This window comes from Equus asinus, chromosome 11 (assembly GCF_041296235.1).
Source record: "Equus asinus isolate D_3611 breed Donkey chromosome 11, EquAss-T2T_v2, whole genome shotgun sequence".
Classification (NCBI taxonomy): Eukaryota; Metazoa; Chordata; class Mammalia; order Perissodactyla; family Equidae; genus Equus; species Equus asinus.
In genome coordinates, this window is record NC_091800.1 from 10,340,571 (window position 1) to 10,366,642 (window position 26,072).

The 26,072-nt window shown below is 44.0% G+C and overlaps 1 protein-coding gene across 2 annotated transcripts in view; it reads right to left on the reverse strand.

The window, feature by feature from the left end:
• Nucleotides 1-3,605: 3,605 nt before the first annotated feature.
• Nucleotides 3,606-26,072, reverse strand: part of FLT1 (fms related receptor tyrosine kinase 1) — a 172,131-nt gene continuing 149,664 nt past the window's right edge. The window contains exons 21-30 of one of the 2 annotated variants that reach the window (XM_014843830.3): nucleotides 24,973-25,129; nucleotides 24,445-24,542; nucleotides 23,592-23,714; nucleotides 21,870-21,981; nucleotides 20,143-20,242; nucleotides 14,424-14,529; nucleotides 13,993-14,135; nucleotides 11,635-11,719; nucleotides 9,510-9,604; nucleotides 3,606-6,638 (exon numbers count right to left, since the gene is read on the reverse strand). In XM_014843830.3, coding sequence (XP_014699316.2) covers nucleotides 6,443-6,638; nucleotides 9,510-9,604; nucleotides 11,635-11,719; nucleotides 13,993-14,135; nucleotides 14,424-14,529; nucleotides 20,143-20,242; nucleotides 21,870-21,981; nucleotides 23,592-23,714; nucleotides 24,445-24,542; nucleotides 24,973-25,129 — 1,215 coding nt within the window. In that variant the 3' untranslated portion in view covers nucleotides 3,606-6,442. Of the gene's footprint in view, nucleotides 6,639-9,509; nucleotides 9,605-11,634; nucleotides 11,720-13,992; nucleotides 14,136-14,423; nucleotides 14,530-20,142; nucleotides 20,243-21,869; nucleotides 21,982-23,198; nucleotides 23,497-23,591; nucleotides 23,715-24,444; nucleotides 24,543-24,972; nucleotides 25,130-26,072 lie in introns of those variants that run through there. The other variant, XM_044777363.2, reaches the window with a different exon arrangement.

Genomic DNA, 26,072 nt, shown 5'->3' on the forward strand with positions numbered 1-26,072 from the left:
AATTGTTTATCTGAAATTAAAATGTAATTGGCCATCGTGTGTTTCCTCTTGCAACTCTAGATGTGGGGAGTATGTGGTGGTGATGGAATTTCCAATGGGATGATCTGGGTAGTAGGTCTCACTGAGAAGGTGATATTTGAGCAACGACTTGAAGTGAAAGAGCCTGCCATGCAGATATCTGAGGGAAAAGAATTCCAGGTCAAGGAATGTGCCAGGCGCGTTTGAGGAATGGCAAGGAGGCCTTGTGGCTAGAGTAGAGTGAGTAGGAAGTGAAAGCAGAAAGGTAATGGGGTAGGGGCAGCATCTTGTAGACCATTTTAAGATCATTTTGGCTTTGAGTCCCATTCAAAGGGGGAAGCTGCAGGAGGATTCTGAGCAGAAGAATAACATGATCCTAAGTTTAAAGAGGGTCGCTTTGGCTACTAGTTAGGAAGCTCCTGCAGTGTTTCAAGTGAAGGATGATGAGGATTTGGACTGGGGTGATAGCAGTAGAGGTGGTGTGAAGTGATTGGATTCTGAATATATTGTAGGTAGAGCCAGAGGATGTCCTGACTTAGAGGCTGTGGAGTAAGAAAGGCAGAGGGAAGTCAAAATGAATGTTAAGATTTTGGCCCGCTGCTAACAGGACGGAGGATTCTACTGAATTGAAAAATACTGTTGCAGGCACAAAGGCTTTTTGAGGGCGTGAAAGGGTGAGCAGGACAGGGAAATGTAAAAAGACAATTGGGAATTTTGTCTGGGGCCTGTTAAGTTTGAGATGTTTAGTGCACATTTGTTCTGGTTATTCTTTATTGTTTTGTAACAAGCAGCTCCAAACTTATTGGCATAAAACAACCACCAGTTTCTTATCCTCGGGGATGCTATGGACCAGGAATTTGGACAGGGCACATCCTGGATGGCTTATCTCTATTCCATTATGTTTGGGGCCTCAGCTGAGAAAATTCCAGTGGCTGGGGGCTGAAATCATCTGATCTCGCACCTAAACTGAATGACTTGAAGGCCGGGCACAGTCAATGGAAGCACCTACACATGGGCTCTCCACGTGGCATAGGCTTCTCCAAGCATGGTGACTGGGTCTTTGCTGGGAGCTTTTGGAGAATGAGTGTACCAAGAGACTCAGGTGGAAAGTGCATGATCTTTTCTGACCTGGCCGTGGAGTCAAGCAGTGTCACTTCTGCCACATTCTGTTTATTACAAGTGAGTCACAAAGTCAGCTCTGATTCTAGGAGAAAGGAATTTGATGGGGAAGTGGCAAGGTCATGTGGAATGGGAGATACTGTGGCAGCTATTTTTGGAAAATACAATCTGCCACAGCATCAAGAGGAGATGTCGATTTAGCACTTGCATCATATGAGTTTGGAGTTTAGGGGAGAGCTCTGGTCTGTGTATGTAATTTGCAAGTAATTATTATATAGATGTCACTTAAAGCCCTGAGTTTGGTTGAGATCGTGAAGAGGGTTAGTATAGACTAGGAAAAGGTCCAAGGGCAGAGCCCTGGGGTAACTAAAACAAAGGTCAGAGAAAAGAGAACACTAGTAAGAGAGACAGAAATGACCAGTGACATAGGAAGAAAAATGTGTGATGGAATCAAAGTAAAGAATCTGTTTTCGGGAATAAGGGTCAAGTTGTAGATGAGTCAAGAAAGACTGAGACTGAAAATTGGCCACTGGATTTAGCAATGTGGAGGTAGGTCACTGATAACCTTATCAAGAGCAGTTTAGTGAGTGTGAGAGGAAAGCGAGGCTGGAGTGGGTTTAAGAGTGCCTGGGAGGAGAGAATTGGAAACAAGGAAGATAACCAGCTCTTTCAAGGGATTTTGCTGTAAAGATGAATGGAGAAGTGGGGGGGTAGCTGGAGGGGAAAATAGGGATGAAAGGTTTTTTTTGTAAGATGGGAGAGATAATAGCATGTTTTAATGATCCAGTAGGAAGGGGAGAAATGGATGGGGGTGAGGTGAAGTGCTGCAGCGGCGTCCTTGAGTAGGTGAGGGGAATGGATCAAGTGCACCAGTGTTCTGAGGTGGCCACCTAGCAGGAAAGGCAGTGTATTTGGGTCCAGATGCTGGTGAATGGGTGGATGGGATGATGAGATTTTGAGGTTCTCTTGATTCTGTTTTCCCATTGATGTGAAGGGTATGCTGATAGTACCTATCACACTGGATTGCTTTGAAAACTAAATGAGTTTATTCCTCCAAAACTCTTAGAATAGTTGCTGGTACATAAAGTTGACTTAATATATTTTAGACTGAGATTAACCCTTTACTTTTTTTAAGATGGGTTTTTCTTCTATGAAAAGTTGTGGTAGTAAATCATAGGGTTTTTTCCTTTTAATAATCTTTTATTGAAGAATAGCACACATACACACACAAGGTTGCAAGTAAGTGTATATGGCTCAATGAGTTATCACAAAGTGTACACACCTATGTACCACACCAGGATCAAGAAATAGAACATTAGTGGCATCTAGTTGGTTTTTTTGGTTTGTTTTGTTTTCTCCCTTAAATGTCCTTAGTTTAAAAGATAGAAGGCTAGTCATCCTGTGTTGGGACCCAGGATATTTTTGGAAAATTTCCTGGCCTGTGAAATCCAAAAGTCTGGTAATATGTTTAACAACAAGGAGTCCAGTAAACCTTACTGGGCCATCCTTCTGCTGGAGGAGAGAAAAAAATCAATTCCCAAATGTCCTGTTAAGTTTCCAGAGTCATGAGAAAATTTCTAAACTATGATGTGACCCCAGTTCTTTGAGCATTCTTCAAATCATTCGTCTACATGAGTGACTTTTATGTTATGAAAACCAGTAATATTTTTAAAGGGTTTCAGATTCTTGAAGATAAAATGCCTCTTGCCCTCTTCAGTTAACCACAGATTTACTGAGACTCATCATTTGCCCTTTTTTCTGGCCTTTGTCCCAAGAAAAGTAGGCCTATTTTCCCTTTCATTGTCTCTGTAGTCTAGTTTTCTCATGATGTTAGAAGGAAGGTGATGGTATGACCACTTCCTAAGACAATCTGGGTCACTTATTGTGTGTCAATTACTGATTATCTGAACTGTTTCTCTTCCTAGGATGTACTGCACAAAACAAAATTGAAGGGTATTTTAGCCAAGTGAACTTTTCTTAGGGAAGCTCTTGTGTCTTAGGCTTTTGCCTAATTATTTTGTATGGTTTCCTGCACACAACCTCTAACACACACACACACCCCCACCCTGTAATTATGGTAATTGTTTATTAGCTGAAAATGAGTGTTTGGGAAAGCCTGCCTCTTTTTTAGTTGAAGGCGCTTTCATCTGCAGTCAGCTCGCACACTCGGTCTGCACGTTTTACTTGTGATATTATTCATGTTAGTGTTTAGTTTTCTGGGCCATCTGCCTAGTTTGGTTTTGTTTTCGTTTGCCACTGGCAGTGTCTCGATTGTTTAGAGCAGCCGTTTGTAGTATTGATAGGAAGCACTCTGCCCTCGCTTCAGCAGGGCTGGCTTTATTTTTCTTGAGCTGTGTTCAGTGGTAGGTATTTAATGAGATCTCCCAAAACACCAGGCCCCCACCCCCAGGGAAACCTATGACCCCTTTTTTCATTTATAAAAGCAAGTCAGGGAGAAAATATATAGATGTTTTTGGAAGTTAATTTTATTATATGAAGATAGCATACAAAATACATTCATAGTGACTAGAGATGTAGGACCAAATTATATCTTACTTATATCTGCAGCATATATTCTTGGTTTGTATAAAAGTAACTTAAAATTCCAGTTTCCTTAAATAGTTATGCACAACACACACACACACACACATATATACATATAGTGACTACCACTGTCAGTCAAAGGTGCGCTCCTCCTTTAATCAATTAAAAGGGGCTGGCAAGTATCTGTTTCACGTTTGACAGTCTTATGAGCTGGGAAACAAGGCGTAGCTGGAAGACCTAAGGAACGTTTTTCAGGATTTAGAGAAATTTGTTCCATGGGCTAAAACTAAGGTATGAAGATCATTTCTTAGACTAACTAGAGACTTGCATATAGTTTCAGTCCCATCCTACCCCTGCTGTCATCTCACACATCCCAAAAGGAAGTGCTTGGTTCTTCAACTGTTGGTGCCAACCATTTTTGTCACAAATGACAAATGGTTCTAATAATACCATCAGTTAGTGTTTTAATTTTCAGTACTGTTTTAATGAACAAGTCTGTGGCAAGGACTTTTCAACTAAATACACTTATTACTGCAAGCTTCCATTTTTCTTTTCATGTTAAGACTCCAGATGGAACCATTTTTTGACTGATGGGCTCATGTAGACTACAAACCTGAGTCTGAAGAAGCTGAATTAACATAGTTCTAATAGATTTCTTTTGGAAAGATGGTATTGCTAAGGTCTCTTAATGATTAAGAGTTAGATTATTGAATTCAAGACATGATACGTATAGCTAAGGTTTTTGTTTCCACTAATCACTGGATCCTTATCTGATTTGAAAACATGAGAGAATTTATTGAGGTCTTCTCGCACTTTCCCTATGTTTAAGCTCCTTTTGGTTACTTGATTTTTACTATTGCCAGTTGTCACAGGTGCTTTTAAAGAAGAAGAACAAAGCTTGTCCACTCTTTGGGCCCTGGCCTGGTTTTGTTTGGGACCTGGCTCGTGGTGAGAGGCCTGTCTCACTCCTCTGCTGGCCCAAGGCTCCTTGAGCAGAGCCACCACTGGAGCACCAACTGTCACTTGGGATGTGCCGACTCTCCCATCTCTTCATACAAAGAATCTTGAAACAAGAATGTGACACAGGGAAGGAAGCAAAGATTCCTCTGCTACATTTCAGGTTCTAGAGTTAAGTTACTTGCATAAAGGGAAGCACACTCTTCTCTACCAGAAGCAGCAATTCACTGTTGCCTGTCCAGCTTTGACTGGCTTCAGAAGGTGCATACATCCTAAATCAAACAGAGCCAGTTGAGAGATAGAGGGTCTTTAGACCCTGAAGAGTAGGCACCCTTTTGTACCCTGTCTCCCTATTTCATCATCCTCCGACCCAAGGCAAGGTCCAGAGCAGATGAAAAGAGGCTTTTCTCCTATTGATGGCTCATTAACTAATATCCTGAGTCCCAATTCTAGAAATATCTTGCATAAGTTACATATCACTTTTTTTCTCAAGGAGCATAAAGTGCTTAATAGACATTGGTTAATGCTCTTCCACATCTTTCCAGGAGACCATCATGAGATAGCGGAATCCCCATTAAATAAAAAGGAAACATGATTGACTTCCTATCCTTCAGGGCCCAACTATGTCAGTGAGTTGGCTGGTTGGTATAGAGATGGGGTTTTCACCCTGCCATATCTTTTTTTAATTCCATCTATCCTAGTTCTGTTATAGAGAAAACCCTCCACAAGACAGCATTTTCATTCTCCTCAGCTTCCTTTTATAACTAACTGCACAAAACAGGTTAATACAAAAAAATGAGTTAAAGTGTCTTGACTATACATGAATACTCAAAATAGAATCTGACATTATTTTTGAGAATGTGGCTTAAAGCCCAGCAGATAACCCTAACAGGCCACACTCATTCCAGTTAGCTTACTATGGGCGGTATGCTACGTGTAAGGCCATCAAGCCCTGGAGCCAGCTGCGCTCAGGGTGGGTTTTCAGTGCATCTTGCTGGAGGGGCCAGCAGTGTGGGCTTAGACCTGAGCACCACTCTCGGTGCTAGAAATAAAAAATGAGTCATGTATGGGAACGCACATAGAACCAGTCCCATAGCTAAAGTTTTAAAATTTGCTTTGTAGTTCTAAAAAATATGTCCTTTTCTTGCCTGCCAGAATCCAGAAAATGTCCCCTCATCCCCCTGTCCTGTCTGCTCTGTGGCTGGGTTCTCCAACGCGGAAGCAGTTAGGTCCGGGTTTCGGGAGCCCCTGAAGCGGCAGTGGTGGGAGTCCTCTCCTATGCCCTTCCCGGATGGAACAGCTCAAATTCTTCCTTCTCATGCCTTGTCCTGTTTGTTCTCTCTTCTCTTCCTTCCTCCCTTCTTTCCTTCTCCTCCTTACATGTCATGTCTGCTAGAGGACCCGGGAGACATTGCTTAGGTCAGCAGAGGGCTTGCTGCCTCCCGGCCCAGTGGAGTGCAGGCTGCATGGCATGGTCAGTGTATCTCCTGAATCATCCAGTCCCGCTGCCCTGAGGCCTCGGGGGTGGAGGCGGTCAGTCAGCGGGCTTGGAAAGGGTTTCTAGCACACTGAGCATCGTGAGGGTTAAGCGGTGGTGTTCTTCACTTGTCTCTATTGCTATGCTTATCTGGGGTTACATTCTTGTTAGTCAAAAGAAAAAAACAGCACTATTAAAAATCAAAAAAGCAGCTGGCTCCTGTGGAAAGGTAAGGGTGTAGATTTATATATGCATAATACTGGCAAAAGCTAGTTTTCTGGGGGTATAAATACATGTGGTTCTAGAAACATGGCAGTATGTCAAGCTTTAGACAGGTGGAGTGGAATACAAGACCACCGAGTTGTAGTCTGGGGGAGGAGAGCAGCACGAGATCTTCTCCAGCTCCGAGTTGTCGTAGGTGAATCTGCGCTTGCTGTTGAGGTGCCCACAGCTGGAATGGCAGAAGGTAGGCCTGGCGAGGTCAGAAAGCCCCGACTCCTTGCTTTTACTGGTTACTCTCAGGCTAACGGAAGAAAAAAACAAAAAAATCAAAAGTACGAAATTGGTTTCTTGAGAACAAACACTAGAGTCCCCTCTCTTAGTGGGTCTTCTATTCCTAAGTGTCGTAGGGTTACTGGTTATTGAGTGCCATCTCAATCTCAGGTCAGATCCTCTTTGTTCTGGATGCACACTGCCTCTCTCCTACCAGCTGGGTGTCACTGGGAAGAAAGAGGCATTCCACTGGCTGAGGGTGGACTGTGTGATTAGATCATGCAAATCCATAATTCCAGGTGGCAAATAACTCCAAGACTTGGGTACGGCCCTCCCCTACTCTTGGACCAGTTAGCTACTGTGGGAGGCTGAAAAATGCTCCACTCCCAAAACATATTCATGTCAAATCCCTGGGACCTGTGAATAGCACCTTACATGGCAAAAGATTGAATATTACCTTACGTGGCAAGAGATTTGATTAAGCTAAGGATGTTCAGAGGAGGAGCTTAGCCTGAATTATCGAGGTGGGCCCTAAATCCAATCACAGATATAAGAGAGGCAGAGGGTGATTCACAACTGGATACAAGAGGAGGTGATGTGAAGGTGGAGTGGAGAAATGTGGCCACGAGCCAAGGAGTGCCTAGAGACACCAGAAGCTGAAAGACGCAGGGAGCAGATTCTCCCCCGAGTCTCCAGAGGATGCGCAGCCCGGCCTACACCTTAATTTTGGACTGCTGGCCTCTGGAACTGCAAGAGCATAAATTCTGCTTGCTTTAAGCCACCAGGGTCAAGAAACTAATAGAGCTTGATTCAAAAAGGTTAGCACAGTTGTCTATCAAGTTGTGGGCCTATATATCTCTGGCAGGCTGGCTTGAAGGTGAAGAACTTGCTTCTGGGTTCTGTGTTACATCCAGCCTAAGACAGATACAGGAGGAAGAAAAAAAGCTGCTCTTGTCCCTTCACATTTGTTTGATATATTTCTTTAACAGCGGGGACGAAAATGAGAAAACCTTGTGCACCACATTACTTAGATTGCTTCTGGACTAGCACAGCAAGCATTTGCTCCATGTTGTATATTTTCAGTCTCAGAGTACAGGACACAATTTAAAGTTTTCCTTTCTTCACAAAGATCTAGGTAAAAGTAGCCACCCATTTTCTGAAGCGCTCCAAACTAGGAAACAAAAGAGCATGGTATTCTGCTTTTTCCCCTTATCTACTCATTCCTCGTCAGGGTCCTCTAGGCTGCTACACTCCGAGGGGACTCGACTCAATGTTAAAAGGAAATAAATATGCAGATGTTTGCCTGGAAATGCTCCTACCCTTTGAGTTTACTCGTGCTTGATAACTTGTGCTGACCATATCACTTAGAGGCATTTGTTGCCATCCTTTGATTTAGATCAGGCTCAGCAAACTATAGCCCATGGGCTGGCCACCTCTTTGGTTTTTTTTTAAATGACAGTTTTATTGAGGCATAATTTACATACTATACAATTCACCTATTTAAAGTGTACGGGTCAGTGGTTTTTAGTATATTCACAGATGGTGCAACCATTACCACAGTCAATTTTAGAACATTTTCATCATCCCCCTCAAACCCACACCCATTAGTATACCCAGTCACTCCTCTCCCCCGCACCTCCCACCCCCAGCCCTAGCTGACCACTCCTCTACTGTCTCTGTGGATTTGCCTGTTCTGGGCATTTCATCTAAATGGAATCATACACTATCAATTGATGGACATCTGAGTTGTTTCTACTTTTGGTTGTTATAAATAATGCTGCTATCAACATCTGTGAACACATTTTAGTGACATAAGTTTTCGTTTCTGTTGGGAATATACCTAAGGAGTGGAATACAGAGTAGCTCTGTTTAACCCTTTGAAGAACTGTTTTTCAAAGTGGCTGCACCATTTTACATTCCCACCAGCAGTACACTGACTTTTTGATTCTAGCCATCCTAGTGGGTATGAAGTGGTAGCTCATTGTGGTTTTGATTTGCATTTCCCTGATGACTAATGACGTTAAGTATCTTTTCATGTGCTCATTGGCCGCAGCCACCTGTTTTTGTAAATAGAGTTTATTGGAACACAGCTGCATCTCCTTGCTTATATATTGTTGATGGCTGCTTTCATACCACGATGGCAGAGTTGAGTAGTTGTTTACTACCTGGCCCTTTAAGAAAAAGTCTGCTGACCCCTGGTTTAGATGAAAGAGGAGCAGCTTCTGCCTTTGGGTGAGACAGGGGCAGAGATTTGAACCAGGAAAAGAAGCAATGCCTGACAGGCCCAGCCTTTCCCTGTCCAGCCCTATTCCTAGGTAGAGACCGGTATAGAGAAGCTGAAGTGAGGCGCAGGGCCAGCGGGGTATAAGGCAAGAGCCTAAGTAATTCTGACAGCAGTTGTTTAGACCACTTTGGAGGGAGGAGTGCCAGGATCAAACAGGAAGCCTTCAGTTGGAAGGGCAGGGTTCTCAGGATGGCATGTCTGAGGACTGGAAAATAGCACTGTCACCCTTCATGTACAAACGCTGCCAGCCCGGGGCATAATAATGGGTGAGCATTCTCTGCCCACCCCATAAGCACGTCTCCACACTGTTCACAGAGGCGCATATCAGGCTCTTTTCATCTGCAGCTTCATGTGTTTCGACAGCCTGTCTTTGCTGGAATTTTCTGCCTGGTTTCTCATCTTAAACCCTAGTCTTCAGTCCCAGAGCTTGATGCTCATGTATCTAATTTTATTCCCTCTTTCTTGCCCTTCTGGGGAAAAAAGTGCTTTTCTGCAATGCCTGAACATTATAATTGAGGAGGGCAAGTAGCCCTCCAATATCCTCATTAACCGTCTTCGCCAGCATCTTCCTTCACCCAGCTCTACCGACTGATCAAGGAAGAGACCCAGCTTCCTTACTCAATCTTTAGTGAGGCCTTGGGTTTGCTCTCGGTCCAGGTGAAGCGCTTCAGCAGCGGGGAGGCCAGCAGAGTGCTACTGTCCACCTGGTAATCCTGGCGGGGAAGAAGGAAAAAGGTTACCCTTCTTGACCCGGAGGGGTTCACACCAAGTCTGGGGGATGCTAACGGGACGCACATCTGAAGTCACGCTGGGCTCTGTCCTCACTTTCCACAATCCCCACCTTTTAAGACAAAGCATTTTCTCCATATTGGCAAGTCTAAACTTTGTCAGTTGTAAGAAATGCCTTTTTCCAGTGACTTTGAGGCCCTTCTTCCTGAAGGTGAATAAAATAAATTTAAGCAAAAGGGAAAACTGCAGGTAACAGGTGAACATTTTTCATAGTAAACTTTTATGCAAATTATTTCATAAATATATTAAAACTAATTTTAGCAGGGGACGACTGGCTATGTATGCTGTTATTTGGTGGCCACGATATGCAAAAATTCTGAGAAATTATAAACACATGGTTTAATTTTTTTCTTGAAGGTTCTATGGAATTTTCAGGCCCTCTTTGGTCATGGTTTCCAGCAATTCTGTTTCGTCACTGATTCATCTTTAGTTTTGAGTTTTATGCAGACTCCTCGTTACCCTGTTAACACAGCATTTCTAGTAAGTGGATCCTGCACTACGTTCCTACCACCCTTTGATCTCTCACTGGGCTGTGTTCGTGCCCTGAATTATCAGTAAACAAGCCCAAGCAAGCAAAGCAGCTGTCACAGTCCCCACTGTATTAGGGTGGGGAGGGTTAAGGTTGAGAGAAATCTTCCATGTTCTGCCCAGTATCATTTTCTTGGACTTCAGAAACCAGTGTAACTAAGCAGCAAAACCAAATTTCAGCTACTTTACCGTTGTATTCTCGAGCTTATTTGTAATGTTTCTAAATGTTTAAATCATCTTTTCCTCTTTATCACCCATCTGTCGGTTGTCATATTGCATGTTGCTGTGAGGCTGAAAGCTGTGCCACTGGGATTTCAAATACCAGCTGGGTCACCCATGGGGGACAGGTTTCAGCAGAGCTTCCAGACAAAGACAAACTAGGAAGAAGGACCTGGCACCCACTTCTGAAAAACTGGCCATGAAAACCCTGTGAGTAGCAGCGGAGCACTGTCTGATGTAGCGCCAGAAGGTGAGCGGACGGCGCAAAAAGACCAGGCAGGGTTCCGCTCTGCTGTCCACAGGGTCACTAGGAATCGGAGTTGACTCGATGGCACTAACAAGTGCTATGTCTCAAGGCCACACTGTTCCGTCATCACCTTCACACTGCAGTTGGTTTTCCAGGCCATTTATGAGACACGGGCAGCACCAGCACTTTTCAAATTTAAATTGCACATGAATTTCCTGGGGATCTTGTGACAATGAAGAGTCTGACTCACTGAGCGTGGGTGGGTCCTGAGATTTGGCACGTCTAGCCCACTTAGCAGCAACAGTGCTTGCCTGGAGATTACATTTTGAGTGTGAGGGTCTGTGACACCAGAGATGCACTCTTGCCCAGCTCTCCCCTCCTCTCTTTATTCTCTCAACCCCAGATCTTTAAAGAGACAAGCTGGTTGAGGCCTCTTGTTTGCCAGGCAGTACTTGATTGTTTCTCCCATTGTGGCTGGGTAGGAACATGGCTGTTCAGCCTCTAGAACCTTAGTGGCAAGGAGCATAAGGCCTAGGTAGACTTCTTCCAGGATTTCTAAGGCTGCTCTTAAGAGAGAGCTCTCTGTTACATCATGAAGGCCAAGCCACTTACACAGCTTTGAGTTCCTCTGTTACTCTGAAAGCAAGTTTCCATCATTGATAGTCAAGAAGCTTAGAAACACACAGTGAGATTTCCTAAGAGACTAAATTACGACCAGGCAAAGATGTGGACCTGTGGAGTGAATTCTGGGCCATCTTCAAACTATGGAATTATCTACTTTCAAATTAGCTCTGTATAGCTAAGCCTTGTGGTCAGTCCCCCAGAAACTGTCATTTCAGTCACCACCAATTACTGGCCCCCCATTGACCAAGAGTCACCAGAATACTGGAGTTGTGTTTGAATGGCGTCTGGCAAAGAATCCTGCCAGGGTGCACTGAGTAGGCTTATTCCATTACTTACATCAAGCATGGAAGGGGCATCTGGTGAAAGTTCTTCAAAGGTTTTGATTCTTTCCAAGCTCATGAAATTGAAAGCATTTACGTATCTAATGACAAGGCAGAAAGAATAATCAAGACAGGAAAATGCATCCAGCTTTGATTAATCAGGAGACCATGGGCACTGTATCCCACCTATGATGAACGAAAGCATCAGAAGGAATCATCTCCCTCCTTCTGAAGCTGAAATGCTCCTGCTGTGCTCTCCCAGGAATCCTGACAGGGAGGCTACTTCCTCCCATGTGGTTAATCCACATTGCATAGTTTTAAGCAAAACCCCAGAGGGATCCTTGAAAAACTCAGGAGTGGTTAGGCCTCTGGTCCCTTGTGGAATCAGAAAATGTCAGGCCTAGAAGAGATCTGAGTCATCATCTGGTCTAAACACCATACATTACAAAGGAGAGAAATGATGCCCAGAGAAGCGATATGACCTTATCATGAATAGCTGCCTACTTCTAAAAGGATATGAGAAGACAAGTGGAATAACCTGTTAAGGTCACACAGCTGATTTAATGGCATAGTCAAGTACTAGGGCTAGTCTTGCATATTCTGTTCTGTGATTACAGATTGGAAGAATGGGTAGTATTTGTGTGATTTCCCCATAACTACCTACTGACCTTTCATTGACAATTAGGAAGGACCATCAGAGCTATCTACCATATGGTTACTCATAAGGCAAGTTCACATATTGATTGAGTTTCTCAGTCTGATACTTGTCACCATCTGCAAGGCCCAATTTCTTAGGGAAGCTCCCTATTGGGCCTAAGGCTAAGCCACACACTGGAAGGGCTCAAAAAACTTTGACACTTCCCTCCCCCATCTCTGACCCAATCAGACCCTGCTAATTTATTTAGTCCAAACCAGTTTTCTCATCTTTAAAAAATGGATGACTCATGCGTTTCAGCCTCTTGGGCTGGTTGTGACGTATGAGCAGTGCTAGGGACCTGTAACCCATTACCATAGGTCTGTGCCGGCCAATGGGCTACTCCTAGGCCTATCATAGACCGCTATCAGTCTTTGCAGACTGTGGCAGCTCCTCCCCATGCCACCCCCGGCCATCTGACAAGTTTGGCTAAACTGAAGTCAAAGCCCTAGGGTTGTGACTCCTCCAGATGAAGATGCTTGAAGAATAGTCTAAAAGTCCTAAAAAATGGAGCCCTGACTGTATGAGAACAGGGAGGGAGTGTCAGAACACCTGGCTTAGAAACTCTTATTGATTCTGCCACTTTCTAGGCACACAATTTTGGCAGTTATCCTCCACGGAGGCTTAATGTCTCCATTTGTATAACAGGAATAATATTTACTTCGTAGGATGTTTTGATTAAAGAGGTTGATGTGTGCAAAGAGCCTAGCACAGTGTCAGACGACACACAGCATATGTCTGTGTAAGCATTAGTACCGAACGTGTGTGAAACGTGTAACCATGAGTAATGATGTGTGTGATACACATATAACCGTTAGTACTGATGTGTGATACACGTGTGACCATTAATATTAAAGTGCTGACCCCCACCCAGTGCCCAGTGGAGACACTCAATAGATATTTCTTCCCTAACCCCTTCTCCAGTTTCCTCTGCAGTAATGAGAGATATGTCAGTTTGTCAGGTAAGAAAAACATCCAGTTTGTTTCATTTTATCTAAGATCTCATGAAAAAAGTCAATGTCATTGAAAAAAAAGGATGGAGGAATTATTCTAGAATAACATAGACTAAAGAAACTAAAGAAAATGCAGCGTGCTATGCTTGATTGGATCCTGCTTGTTTTTCGGTTTTTTAAATTTTTCCTTCTTCTCCCCAAAGCTCCTCAATACATAGTTGTGTATTCTAGTTGTGGGTCCTTCTAGCTGTGCTATGTGGGACGCCTCCTCAGCCTGACGAGCTCTGCCATGTCTGCGACAAGGATCCGAACCGGTGAAACCCTTGGCCACCGAAGCACAGGGTGTGAACTCAACCACTGGGCCACAGGGCTGGCCCCTGGATCCTGCTTGTTTTAAAAATGGTATTAAAGACATCTGGGGAAAATTATGGAAGTGTGGATATTTAATAATAAGGACTTAGTTTCTTTGGTTGACAATTTTGGTGTGATTACACAGGAGGATGTCCTTCCTATAAGAAGTATATCAAAGTATTTAGGGGTAAACTGTAATAATTCCTTAAGTTCTCTTTCAAATGGTCCGGGAAAAATAAAAATACACACACACACACATAGAGAGTATACGGACAAAACAGCCAAATGTTGACTATGGTTGAATTTAAGAGGTGGGCTTTTTTTTGTATGTTTGAAAATTTTATAATATAAAGTTGGAGAAAGAAAGAAATCTTACCTGACATTATCAGAACTTGCTGAATTAAACTTCGGAGCAGAAATATCTTCCTTGAAGAAGTCCTCAGAGAAGGCAGGAGTTGAGTAGGTAAACCCACTATTTCTTGTCAGTATGGCATTTAGTGGGATATAATCTTTACCATCCTAAAACACCAAAGATGGAGCTATAATTGCAGAATTTCTACCTCTACCAATTTCTGTGAAACATTATGTCAGCTTCAACTATGTCATTTCCACAATCTTGGTTGTGTTTTAGGGAGATAATTCTGCATACATATCATACATATACATACACACACACACACATTTTTTTCTCACTGCTGATCTCAGCTATGAATAACAATTAAAATAACAATAGGCAAATAAAACACCCCCTTGACTTACATTCAAAGGCATTTGGCCTGCTGATATTCTAGATAAATTTAGCTTTACCTGTTGTACATTTGCTTGAAGCAAATCGCCTAGTTTTTCCACAAGTTCTGCAAATCTTGGCCTTTCTTTTGGGTCTTTGTGCCAGCAGTCCAACATGATCTGATAGCTGTTGGTGAAAGCACAATAGAAATAGCTGGAGAGCAGTAGTAATTACAGGGATTGCCTTACCTACCCGCAATGCGATGGGTGTTGTCATACATATAAAGATGATGCTTTTTGTATCGTATGTGCTATTTGCCTTCATTCTTAGATTTGGGTATGCAGCACCAACACATACAAGGCTGTCTGGGCCAGGTACTGCTGGTAGTAGAAAACCCATCTGCAAGGGAGACTAACAAAACAACCCTCCGGAGCCCATCACGACCCAAGTTCTTTGGAGTGCCTGTGGTGTCTGCAGAATGGAAAGTGTGAGTTCTTCTGTGAACAGAGCCGAGCTTTTTGGAGAGGAAACACCACTATTCACTTGCAGTTAGATATGATGTGTAGTACTCCCCCACTCACTGTCAAAGCAGGACAACGTCCTTAAAGGTAAAAAGTTAACACAGTACTTATTACATCCTCGGGCTGTAATGAAGGTTGGCGTGGGCTTCTTAATTAGCACGTGGTATTTCCAAGTCTTCACAGTTCCATTATTGAGCTTGGCAGCGGAGACTGGCGGAGAAGGCACTGTGCACACAACCCATGTCACTTCCACGAGGTGGAAGTCCACACAGAGTGTGAGCAGTTCCTTGGGCTGTGTCCCAGTTTCTTGCATGTGGCTGATTCTTTTCTCCCTCAGCATTTCACAGCTGCCATTACATACTGGCCTCCACCACTCAAGGCAAAAGTACAGGCTGAGCTTCTGGATATGAAAATGTTTGTCTTAATATTACAGAAAGCAAATCTTGTCCTGGGATTTAAATGTCAATAGTGTTCCTCTGTGATTCTTCTCCTCTGACATTTTGGATGTCAAGGTAGTGGGCTCCTCTCTTGGTCACGTCTGCAGGGAGCGCAGGTCTGTTCCGCCCTTCTGACTGCAAAATGCTTGCCAGAGGTCTGTACACACGCTGCTTAAGGATTTATTCTATTTTGGTTCTTTGCTCTCCTCAAGAGATGTTTACCGTAAGTAATCTCTTCTATCATAAGATCATCTGGGCTAGAGAGGACGTTGATCAAGTTGAATCAAAATCTGAATGTGCTCGAATTTGGAACTGGTCCGAATCCGGTTGTAAGCACTATGGGGGCAGGGACCTCATCTCCATGTTCCTCACCTAGCCCAGGGCCTGGCATATAATCACTCAATAAATATTTGCTGAAGGAAGTCAGATTGGCCTCTGGGGAGAGAGAGCACTGCTCCTTCCATGAATTCTGCAGACACTACTTGTTGCTAGGGTGTTGCTAGGAAAAGCCTGAGAAACTCCAGTGCCCAACCGGCCTCTGCCACTTCTCAGATGTGCGCTTTCAGGCTGCACCAACAGCTCCAAGTGTCTATTAAGTATATCCCTATTTTGTTTCAAAGTATATGAGGTGGCAAAGACAGTAAAAATATAGGAAGGTTAAAAAAAAGAGAGAAGATTATGAGGAAGGTAAAATAAAGATAAGAAAAGAGGTGAAAGTTAATAAACAAAATTTATATCATGATTCTGAGTATTGATAGAGGCAATGCTCTAAGCTTCCAGGCAGCTGGTGAAAAGAAGGAATAACCAAGTGTATGATACACATAAGCCAAGAGTTAAGAACCAGTTACTCAGAAGAAGTGTGGCTATTCCTGGAACTGAAATCTGAAAGGAAGTTCTCCCAGACACCTCTCAATAACATCATCCCCATCCAGGCAACAGTGACTTTATGGGACTGTCTTGTGTATGGTCTTTCAATGTTGGCCAAAGCCTTAACAGCAAAAAAAAAAAAAAAAAAAAAAAATACCATACGGTAAAAACAATTCTGAAAGGTAAAATAGTGTGGTCCAGGTGTGTGTGACCCAGCGTTCTGATTTAACCCAAGGATCAAAATTCTAGGCACCCAGGGGAATGGTGGCACCATGGGGTCTTCAGACACACTCCACGGGCAGCGATCTTCAAAAGCAAGCTCTCTTAATAGCTGGGTGGTGGAATTGAAGTTCTACCTTCTGACAAGTACCCAGCAAGTAGATATCCTAAGTCTTTGATTAAGGGACAGGAGCTCATAAAGATCACATATCTGAACCACAAATTCTCCTACCTTTTCCAAACCTATGGGTCAAGACTCTTCTGAGAAGATGATTCTGGTTCCCTCTCACCCCTGTATTTCATCCACTGTACCTATTTTACCTAACTTGCAGGGGATGTGGGATTCTAAGAGCTGTGAGTGCCCTTTGGTGGGTGTGCTGTGTGGGCCAATGTCAGGTCCACTGCACTAGGGCTCAATTTACAGACACCGAGGAGCCTGGGAGTGAGGAAGGGAACTCTAACTCTCTAACTCTGGGCTGTTGTCCCCGCTCTCTGGGAGACACAGGATAGGGGCTGCAGTGCCCCAGGTCCCTAACTGTCTCTGACCAGCAGGACTCAAGGCACCCGCTCCATTCAGGCGGCCTGGGCCAGCCTGCTGGTGGCCAAAGACCTGAAGTGAGCATAAAACAGACAGTCTGCACAATCTGATTTGGGTCTCGTTTTAAGATAAGTTTACACATTTTACTAATTTATTGAGATAGGTGGAAAAATGTATACTACAGAGACAAAGTAGTCACTAGACAAAAGTCTGAGGTCTCTCACCCCAAAGTGCACTGGCTGTGGTGGAGGATGGACTGCTTCCCCCTTACCACAGTCAAGCCCAAGCGTCCACGGCTCCTTTATCTCTAGCAATAAACAGATTCTCGGAGGGTGCTGGAAGAACATCAAATATATACATAAATAATCTATAAAAGGTAGCCAATGCAAGAAAGGCTTGAGCCAGGCAAACTAAAGGAGCCCTGAGGGTAGGGAGTATTCAGTCAAGCAGAGGCCCCAGGCTTGTGTCAACCAGCATCATTTCACTGTGGAGCAAGCAACAGTTGGGGAGATGCAGGGACCGTGAGCAGGACTCACCCTGATTTCTCTCTGCTGAAACTAGCAAAGGGACCACCTACAACTACTTGCTGTTTTTAATTTTTGATTCTTGGTTTCTGATTTCTAGTTTCCACTCCTCTTGACTAAAATTCAATGCAACTCACTTCAGCAAACACCAAAGGCAAAGAAAAAATCAAAACATTCATTCCTTATTCCCTTATTGAAAGACATCTGATTAAACAGGCTCTGGGCGAGGAACCAACGACTCAACATTGAACAGTTTTATGTCACTAAGTAAATAGGTTTAATAAAGTAGAGACACCAGTTGCACCCAACCCAGCAACCCTTCCTGAAACAAGCGGCAGGTGAGAGCCCGTGGAAGAGCTTCCTTTCTAAGCATCACCCATCCTCGTAAGTGCACCCGACATGAGGCCCAGTTCAGGTCAGAGAATCCCAGTTCCAAGAGCTGTGCTTCCTCCTCACCCAGGCCTCCCCACTGTTGGGGCAGACACGGAGGAAATTACTCTATCAACTTTCAGGTGCTTGAGAATGGCTGAAGGTTTGAATTCTGGCCTTCTGAACAAACATTTCACAAAGGTGCTTCTTATGTCTCATAATTTCTAAAATAATTCCTCCCCAGAAGTGAGGAACCCTCCTTTTCTCTACAGGCTGTGTGGGGTACAAGTGCTCCCTGGGAGAGGTTATGTAAAGACTTGAAGGTCTGATAAAGCCCAAGAGAGTTTTTAGTCCAAAGTGATATGATTTTGTACCTCTAGAGTTATTTTGGACCAGAATCTGGATAAGAATTGGAAACATACGCTGCAGGTATGTGGGGTGGTGTTGTGGACTCTGGACTCAGACTGGGTTTGCTTAACATATTGGGAATGTGCCAAGTCACTTCGATGTTCTGTGCCTTGGTTTTCTCATCTGTAAAATGGAGATGATAATAGTACCTTCTTTATAGGGTTGTTATGAGCACTAGGTAAATTAATGCATGTTAAAAGTGCTTAAAACTGGCACTTAATAAGCACTAAACTATTCAGTTAATAAATATTACTAAATGCTGTTATTTAATAACAACTACAATTATTACTGTAATTGAGAACTTACTCTTGTGATTTTCAGGTTATACGAAAAGTGGAAGAGTATATTTAATTCAAAGCATGAGTGAGTATATTAGAGAGATACTTACTCTGCGGATTGTGGGGTCTATTCTCAATTTAACAGCCCTGAGATCTAGGGTGATGAGTCCAAAGGACCAGCTCCTAAATCTGTCTCCACTGCTACTTAGCTGACGGAAGACAAGTCACTGTACTTCTCAGAGGCTTAGTTTTATTACTAATTCAGAAATTCAGAAAATAATACCTGCTTGCCTGCTCCTCAAGGTTGCCGGGAACTTCAAATGAGACTGTGTGGGGGAAACACTTTGAAAACCGTAAAGTGCAAAGTATCTCATTTTAAACCCAATCTCCTGGTGTTTGCCCCTCTGGCCAAGCAATTAAAACCCCTCAATGCCTCAACACTCTCCAGCCCAAACGCAGTCCTGGGGACTAATCTAGCTCTGTCCCCAGCTCTCAAAAAGGGGCCTTGACTCAAACTCCCTGCACTTTGCTGATAAGGACACTGACAAGAACAGGTCCCCTCACCCACTCTGCCCTCAGCCTGCTCCCCAGCCCTGCCTTCACAGACCTGAGTCCCCTGTCCTTGTCCTCGTCCTAGGCCTGGATCTGACCTAGCCTTGTCTCCAGATGATGAAGGAAAGAGACAGCAACCTTGCACTTTGGCCAAGCCCACACTTCCTTTGTTCCCTCTGAGTCCTACCCAAAGGCCATCCTAGGGCTTCTGACAGGACCCCATTGTGTGAGTGGGGTGGAGAGGGCCGCCTGCCAGTTCAGGAAAGGTGGTGCCGCCTCGGGGAGGCCTACATCCTTGTCAGCAGCTCAAAAAAACTGCAAATGTCATCACATTCCTGCTCAGGCCTCCAAGTGCAAAACATCCAGAAAGCCTCAGGAAAAAAGAGTCTCCAAGAGAGGCAAGCAAGCATTTGTACAATGGAGAAAGCCTTCACACAGAGACTGTCATCTTTCTAGAGTCACAGGACCACGCAGCAGGAAGCCAACTCAAGAAGAAGTTCCAGGCAGCTGCCGAGGTGATTCCTAAAATGAGTCTAAAGAAGGCCCATTGCCCACGTAGCCTTCTGTGGAGTATAACGACTATAGTCAGGAATTTCCCCCTTTCCTCTTCTATACCTCTCCCCCTGCATTCCAAACCAACCCCCTTATTGGTCTTTAGTGTGGATGGAGGACTAGTCAACAGTGGCTTCTAGCCCTCTGTCCCTGTGGCTGCTTAGCTCATTTGGCTGCCACCAAATGAGTGACGACCAGGTCTTGTATTCAGTTCCCGGGTAGTCTGTTAGGTTTGCCTGGATTCATACCTAGAAACTGAACTTCTAACTTCAGTTCCCAGATTGAGGCCTTGAGGTCAGTGGTCAAGAGAGGAAATAGTTAGGGATGGATCAAGGACAGTGTGCCCCACTTCTGGAAAATACTCCCAGCACATCTGGGGCCAACAGGGGCTAAGCAGGGGCATCCATGAAGAAAAGGAGGACTCTTTGCATCTTCCAGGACTGGGATTCCAAAAATCAACAAAACATCCCCTTTCTGAGGTGTCCTGGTAGGAAGAGAGCTGTCAGATGGGGATGGAGGAAGCCAAGAGCTCACATTTCAGGAGTTGCGTATTCGGGAGCCCTCATCCTCATGCCTTCCTTCAGGCGACTGCAGAAGTCCTCATCCATTTGTACTCCTGGGTATGGAGACCCACCTGTACGAGGCAACGTGAGAAAACAAAGGGCACATTATAGCTTCGGGGTACAACAGACCATGATGGGGCAATTCAGTGTTTGTTTCCTCCTGTTAAACTGACATTTTTGTAATAAATTTCCACTGATTGGAATCAATCTCACTGTACAGCACAACCCACAGAGAAGCTCAGCAAATCTTGCTAGTGACACATGCTTGGTCCCCTGATGCTGGGTGGCTGAGCCCACGGGTCATCCCTAGGGCTAGTCTGTTTGGTCAGGAGAAAGAGTGTCACCTGAAGAGTCACTTCCCTCTCCCCACAAGGAACTCTAAAGAAATCCCGTCATTTAGAGACTCATTCCTTGGGTTAATGAACTTCTTTTTAAAAAGCTGGTAGACTTGGAATAGTTTACTTGTGGATCTTCACATCTCAGCAAGGATGATTTTAATTCACTACTTTCTTGCAAACTTCTCATGGCACTGAGGACCAGTTGCTATGATGGGCCTGAGGGAAAAGGGGGACCTTGAGCTCCAGAACTAGGCTGAATGGTGTCGGTAGGGTTGCCCGTAGGTAGAAGTCTGTGGACTAGAGGGTGCCAGAGGGGCCTAGACTTTGCCTTTTGCCAGTTTTACTGTCCAGGATATCAACGTAACCTTTCATTTTAGGAGGATTCTTGGCTGGGGGGTAGGGGTAAGCAAGGTCTCCAAATCTGCTCTTTTCCAGACCTCAAACCTAGTCTATCTTAGTATTTGTTTGTCTGAACTTTCTAATGATTACTGCTGGTAGGAAGCAGCTGGGAGGCGTGCAGTGCTGGCAGTGTGTCACTGTGAGGCCACTGTGGCCGCCAAGCTGCTTTCAAAGACTGGAAGCAACAGGTGCCTGTCATCGAAAGCAGGGGAATGATTTTCACACATTACAGGAAACCAGGGATGTTACTGGGTGACTTTTATTTGCTCTGAAAGTCAAATTTTTGGCAAAGTTCAAAAGACTCTTGGCTAGACCCCACAATTGGGAGGCCTCAGAGCATCAATATGCGTCTGCAAGCAGATGTGGGCTCTGTGCACATCTGTGTGCTTGGGGCATTGAACAAGGTTTCTAGCCACCCACAGTGGATGTTATTGGAAGCAGAATAAATATAACCAGTGTTCCTATTGTTCATCTGGCTTAAACTAGTGTCCATGACGAGCTGTGCTCAGATCAGAGGCAACAGAAAGGCTTCCTATTTCTAACACTGGTTGAGCTGTGCTGGTTGGGGCCTTTCCTAAGAAATTCCAAGGGGGTGGGCTGATGCAGGGAGGGAAGAGGGATGAACATTAAGAATTGGGGTGTGTGAGGAATTAGATGAAGGGAGCAAAGGACAGAGAAAGGAGCAGCCAGATTGGCTGAAGATAAGCCTGACTTCTGATTTTATACTAGTCTGACCTTGTTCATGTTCATATAAACCGTCTGTAAGAATGTACTGTAAAGGTCAGGGCACACATACATGCCCTATTTCTCATCTGAGATTCTTCATGGACCCATGCCTCTTTAAGGATTTTTAATTCTTTTAGGTGCTGATTTAAAGGTTGTATCTATCTAAAGGACACTCAGCGGAGGATGCAGACATTTGGTTCTGGGCTATTTGATGTCTTCCTTCCCCCAAATTTACCTAAGGAGAAGATTTCCCATAGCAGAACTCCATAAGACCACACATCACTCTTGGTGCTGTAGATTTTGTCAAAGATAGATTCAGGAGCCATCCATTTCAGAGGAAGTCGAGTCTAGAAAAGGGCAAGGGGGCCTTGAGCAGAAGGACATGAAAACAAAGCACATTCAACCCAAGTGTCCATGGGGTCACCTCCCAGATACCACTTGGCCCGTAAATCATTTCCTAGAGCAGCCACAGTTTTGTAACATGGAGAAAACTCTCATGGCATGCAGTGTTACACTAAAAGAGAGCTGTGTGCTATACCAATTCCTATGAAGGCAATAAATATTTAGTAAGCCCCTCATATGTGTCCAGCAAGTCCTAACTCTATGACCCTGTAAGAAATCCTCCCCAAAAAAGCTTGCACTCCACAGGGACCTGGAAGAGTGATCTGAATTAGAAGGCATCCTGAAAATCGATGATTTCCAGGAATTTTTCTTAAGAAGGAGGATTTTGAAAGTTATCCTTATACAAAAAGACAGGATTTTAAAAGTCATTGAATTATGGGGAGTGGGCAAAAGCAGTGAAAAGAAGGAAAGCGATAAGACAGTATTTAGGAGACCAAATGGCTGGCTTTCAAGCATGCAGACAAAATGTCCTTTTCTTCTAGATAGCAGGAGTCCCAGTGAGTTAGGCCTTGCCACTTTAGATGGACGGGAATTGACAGGAAGTATGGGATAACGGAGAGACAAAGAGAAAAATAGGAGTGGGAGGGGCAGGGAGAGGCTGAAAGAGAGACATAGATGGACAGAAAAGGACAGACTGACATAGGTAGATGCCATCTTTACAAATCAGGGCTCCTGAGGAAAGTTTGTTGTTTTGTTTTTTTTTTCCTGTTAAAAAAAGGGACTATGGAACAGTAGTTCTCATAGTACAGTGCTGGGACCAGCTATGTCAGCAGCACCTAGAAACTTGCTAGAAAGGCAAATTCCCAGGCCCCACCCACCAGTTGCTGAATCAAAATCTCTGGGGGTGGGGCCCAGCGACCTGTAGTTTAATAAACCCTCCAGGTGATCTGTATGCTCACTAAAGTTTGAGAACCACTACTGCAGAGTATTGGTCAGGGCTCAAACAGAGGCTTAAGCCCTCAGGGTATGGGCCGGAAAAGAGAGGACATGGGAGGTCACCCACAAAAATGAAAACACTATGTCCAAAAACAAGCAGAGAAGAGAAGCCAGTGTGAGCCGGCAGGGAGACGCTAGGCATGGAAGGCAGACATGGGAGGTAAACAATTTTCTCTCTAGTGAGATAATACTAATACCCTCCCCCACCCTTTCCTGAGATACATACACCTGCTGAATCAATTATTTGAGGGAAAGAGTCCAGGCTGTTCTTTCCAGTGGTACAGGGAACTCCCACAGGAGTCAAAGGGAGGTGATGATTTGGTTTCACCAGGGCTCCACTAAACAATTCTCAGGTTAACAATCTCAGGCAGCACTGCCCAAATGACAAGTACCAAGCCAGGAACCAGGGAAGAACAGAATCAGGAGACAGTGGCTTTTCTGAGCCTCACGCAAGGGCTCTCTGGAACACAGCCCATCTAGACTGCTTGTCTTCACAGAAAGCACACAATGGTTTTCAGGGACCACTGCTGAAAAAGTGTAAATATTTAGCAAGGGCTTCGGTCTGTGATTTAAAAAGGATAGGGTATAAACGAGTCAAATAAACATCAGACTGACTTACATCTCCTTTTCTCACATAATCGGGGTTCTTATAAATATCCCGGGCAAGGCCAAAATCGCAAATCTTCACCACATTGTTCTCAGATAAAAGAATATTTCGCGCTGCCAGGTCCCGATGAATGCACTATAATAAAACAGTTGCATAATCAATGTGTTTCCTTAATGTAACCAACTAACTTCCTGTGCCTTCTCAGTGTCATTATTCTTCTTAATTCGAGGATCCACTTCACATGCTTCCTTTACATGAAGGAAGCGACTCCCAGTGCACATGGAGTCACCATGGACATGAAGCACTTCTTTACAAATATAGGCCCCGTGAGGCCCAAAAGGCAAGAAATGCCCTGAACCTACTTTGCTACTCTTTTGCAGGACAGCATTCTGGTAAGTGAAACTGGCAATTGAGTTCCACCAGGGAGCAACACTTCCCACAACCTTTTATCCTAAGCTGCTGAGATCAGATCATGGGCAAGCTGCAGTTTTGTGGGAGGGCTCCACATGTGCGTGTTAACAGAAGACCTCCTGTGAAGTCGTGTCTTCTGAGATTCTGACCAGTTCTGAAGATGTGCCAGAGGGCAGTGTGGAGAATGGTTGTCAGATTTGTCTGTTGGAAACCTGGTGAGGTTCCCCCTAGAATTAAGTTCTACCCACTGGTATCCAGGACTCATTCTTCTCAAAACTCCTCACTCATATGAGGACAAATTAAGGCATTTGTTGTGATGTTTACTCTACATTTAAGGACAGAAGTACAAATAAATACTAGAAAAAGTGGATTCATAGCAAAGGTGTGTGTTTGTTCATGTGAATGCCCACATGTCCAGGCTTGGCAAAGAGGAGCAGTCGAGAGCAAGGCTGACCTTTCTGGAAGACAGAAACTCCATGCCTCTGGCCACTTGAAAACTGTAAGAAATCAGATCCTCCATAGTGATGGGCTGCTTGCAGAAATCGTCAGAGTCTGGAAAGCATTAAAACCCTAACTGTTTGTAACGGTTCTTGCTATTCCACCAAATCCCAGTTTATTGGAACAATGTTAGCAAAACATAAAACAAACCAACAAGTAGATCAGAGTTCATTTTCAAGAGCATTTGAGATTCAACATGAATATCAGAGATTTTTCCAGGCCTCCAGCCCATTTCACCCAAGCACGGAGGGAGGCAGATGATCCGTTAAGACAAAAAGGCCTGAAGGGAGACAACTGTACGGTTCCCTGTCAAAATTAGTAACTCTGTAAATAATCTTAATTCAAATCTTATCTCCTCAGGACATTACCCTTCGAGTCTCCCACGGATGTTTATTAGGGTGATAAATAAGAAAAAAATTTCAGAGATGCACAGTATGTTGTAAAAATATCTCAGACTGTAGGACAGGAAGGAATTAATACCTACCCTCCTCTTCCTCAACATCACTCAGACTTTTATCTTCCTGAAACCCGGAGCTTGCAAAGCTCTCACTGCTGGTGACACTATCTAGTCTTTGTTTCTTGCCTTGTTCCAGGTCTGGCTCCATGTTTTCTTTCTTCAGCTCCATGTGTAATGCTGCATCCTTTGAACAGACCAAGAAGAACACAGATGAAAGGGAGCTCCACAACAGCAAGGGGGAAACTAGTCTTTCAGGCGTCAATTGCCTGAGCTGGGAGAATGTCATTCCATAAAATGCACAGTAAGTTTAGTAGCAAGGGCCCTACGGCAGCCAGGCGCCTGGCTACTCCTGGGGTTAAGTCTATTCTGCTCTTGACTGGGCTTCTAGACAGCATCTTAGGTAGGATAAAGGAACATTAATAGCAGCTGGTATTTACTGAGAGCATACTCTATATGAGCCAGTATATTAAGAATCTTAGGTACATTTTCTCAATTAATCTTTCCAACAGTTTTATGAAGTAGTTGTTGCTTATACATGAAGAAATAGGTTTGGAGAAGTGAAGAAATCAGTCACATGCAGCTGGTAAATGGCAAAGCTTGAACCCAGGTTTGGCCAACTTCAGTCTGTGCCCTTAACCACTTTTCCATGCTACACGCCATCTTGTGAAAGAGGATATGAATGATAGAACTGGATCCCCAGTGACCTTGAGGCTTCACTTGTAATCCCTATGATGAATAATAAGAGAAGGCTGTAGTTATCAGTTTCTCTGGTTTCCTTGGGGAAAGAGGGAACATGAACATTTCTTTTTCTCCCCTCCAAAACAAAGATACAGTTTGATCCTAAGAAGGGTAGAAAAGGCCTTTCATCCTGGATTGGACATCCAAGCCTGGATTTGTAATATGGCTCTTCCATTGACCATTGATCTTGGACAAATCGCCTTACTTTTCTGGGTTTCATTTTCCTCATCTAAAAAGCTTTATCATCCTACTATGCTTTGACTCATAGGTAAGGAGTTGTTGGTTCTGGCCGTTTGTGTGGAACCAGAAAAGATTTTTATCGCCTTTAGTAATTCATCTAATAACTGTGACAGTAGAAACTTAGTACTGCCAGTGGCTTCATGACTGGA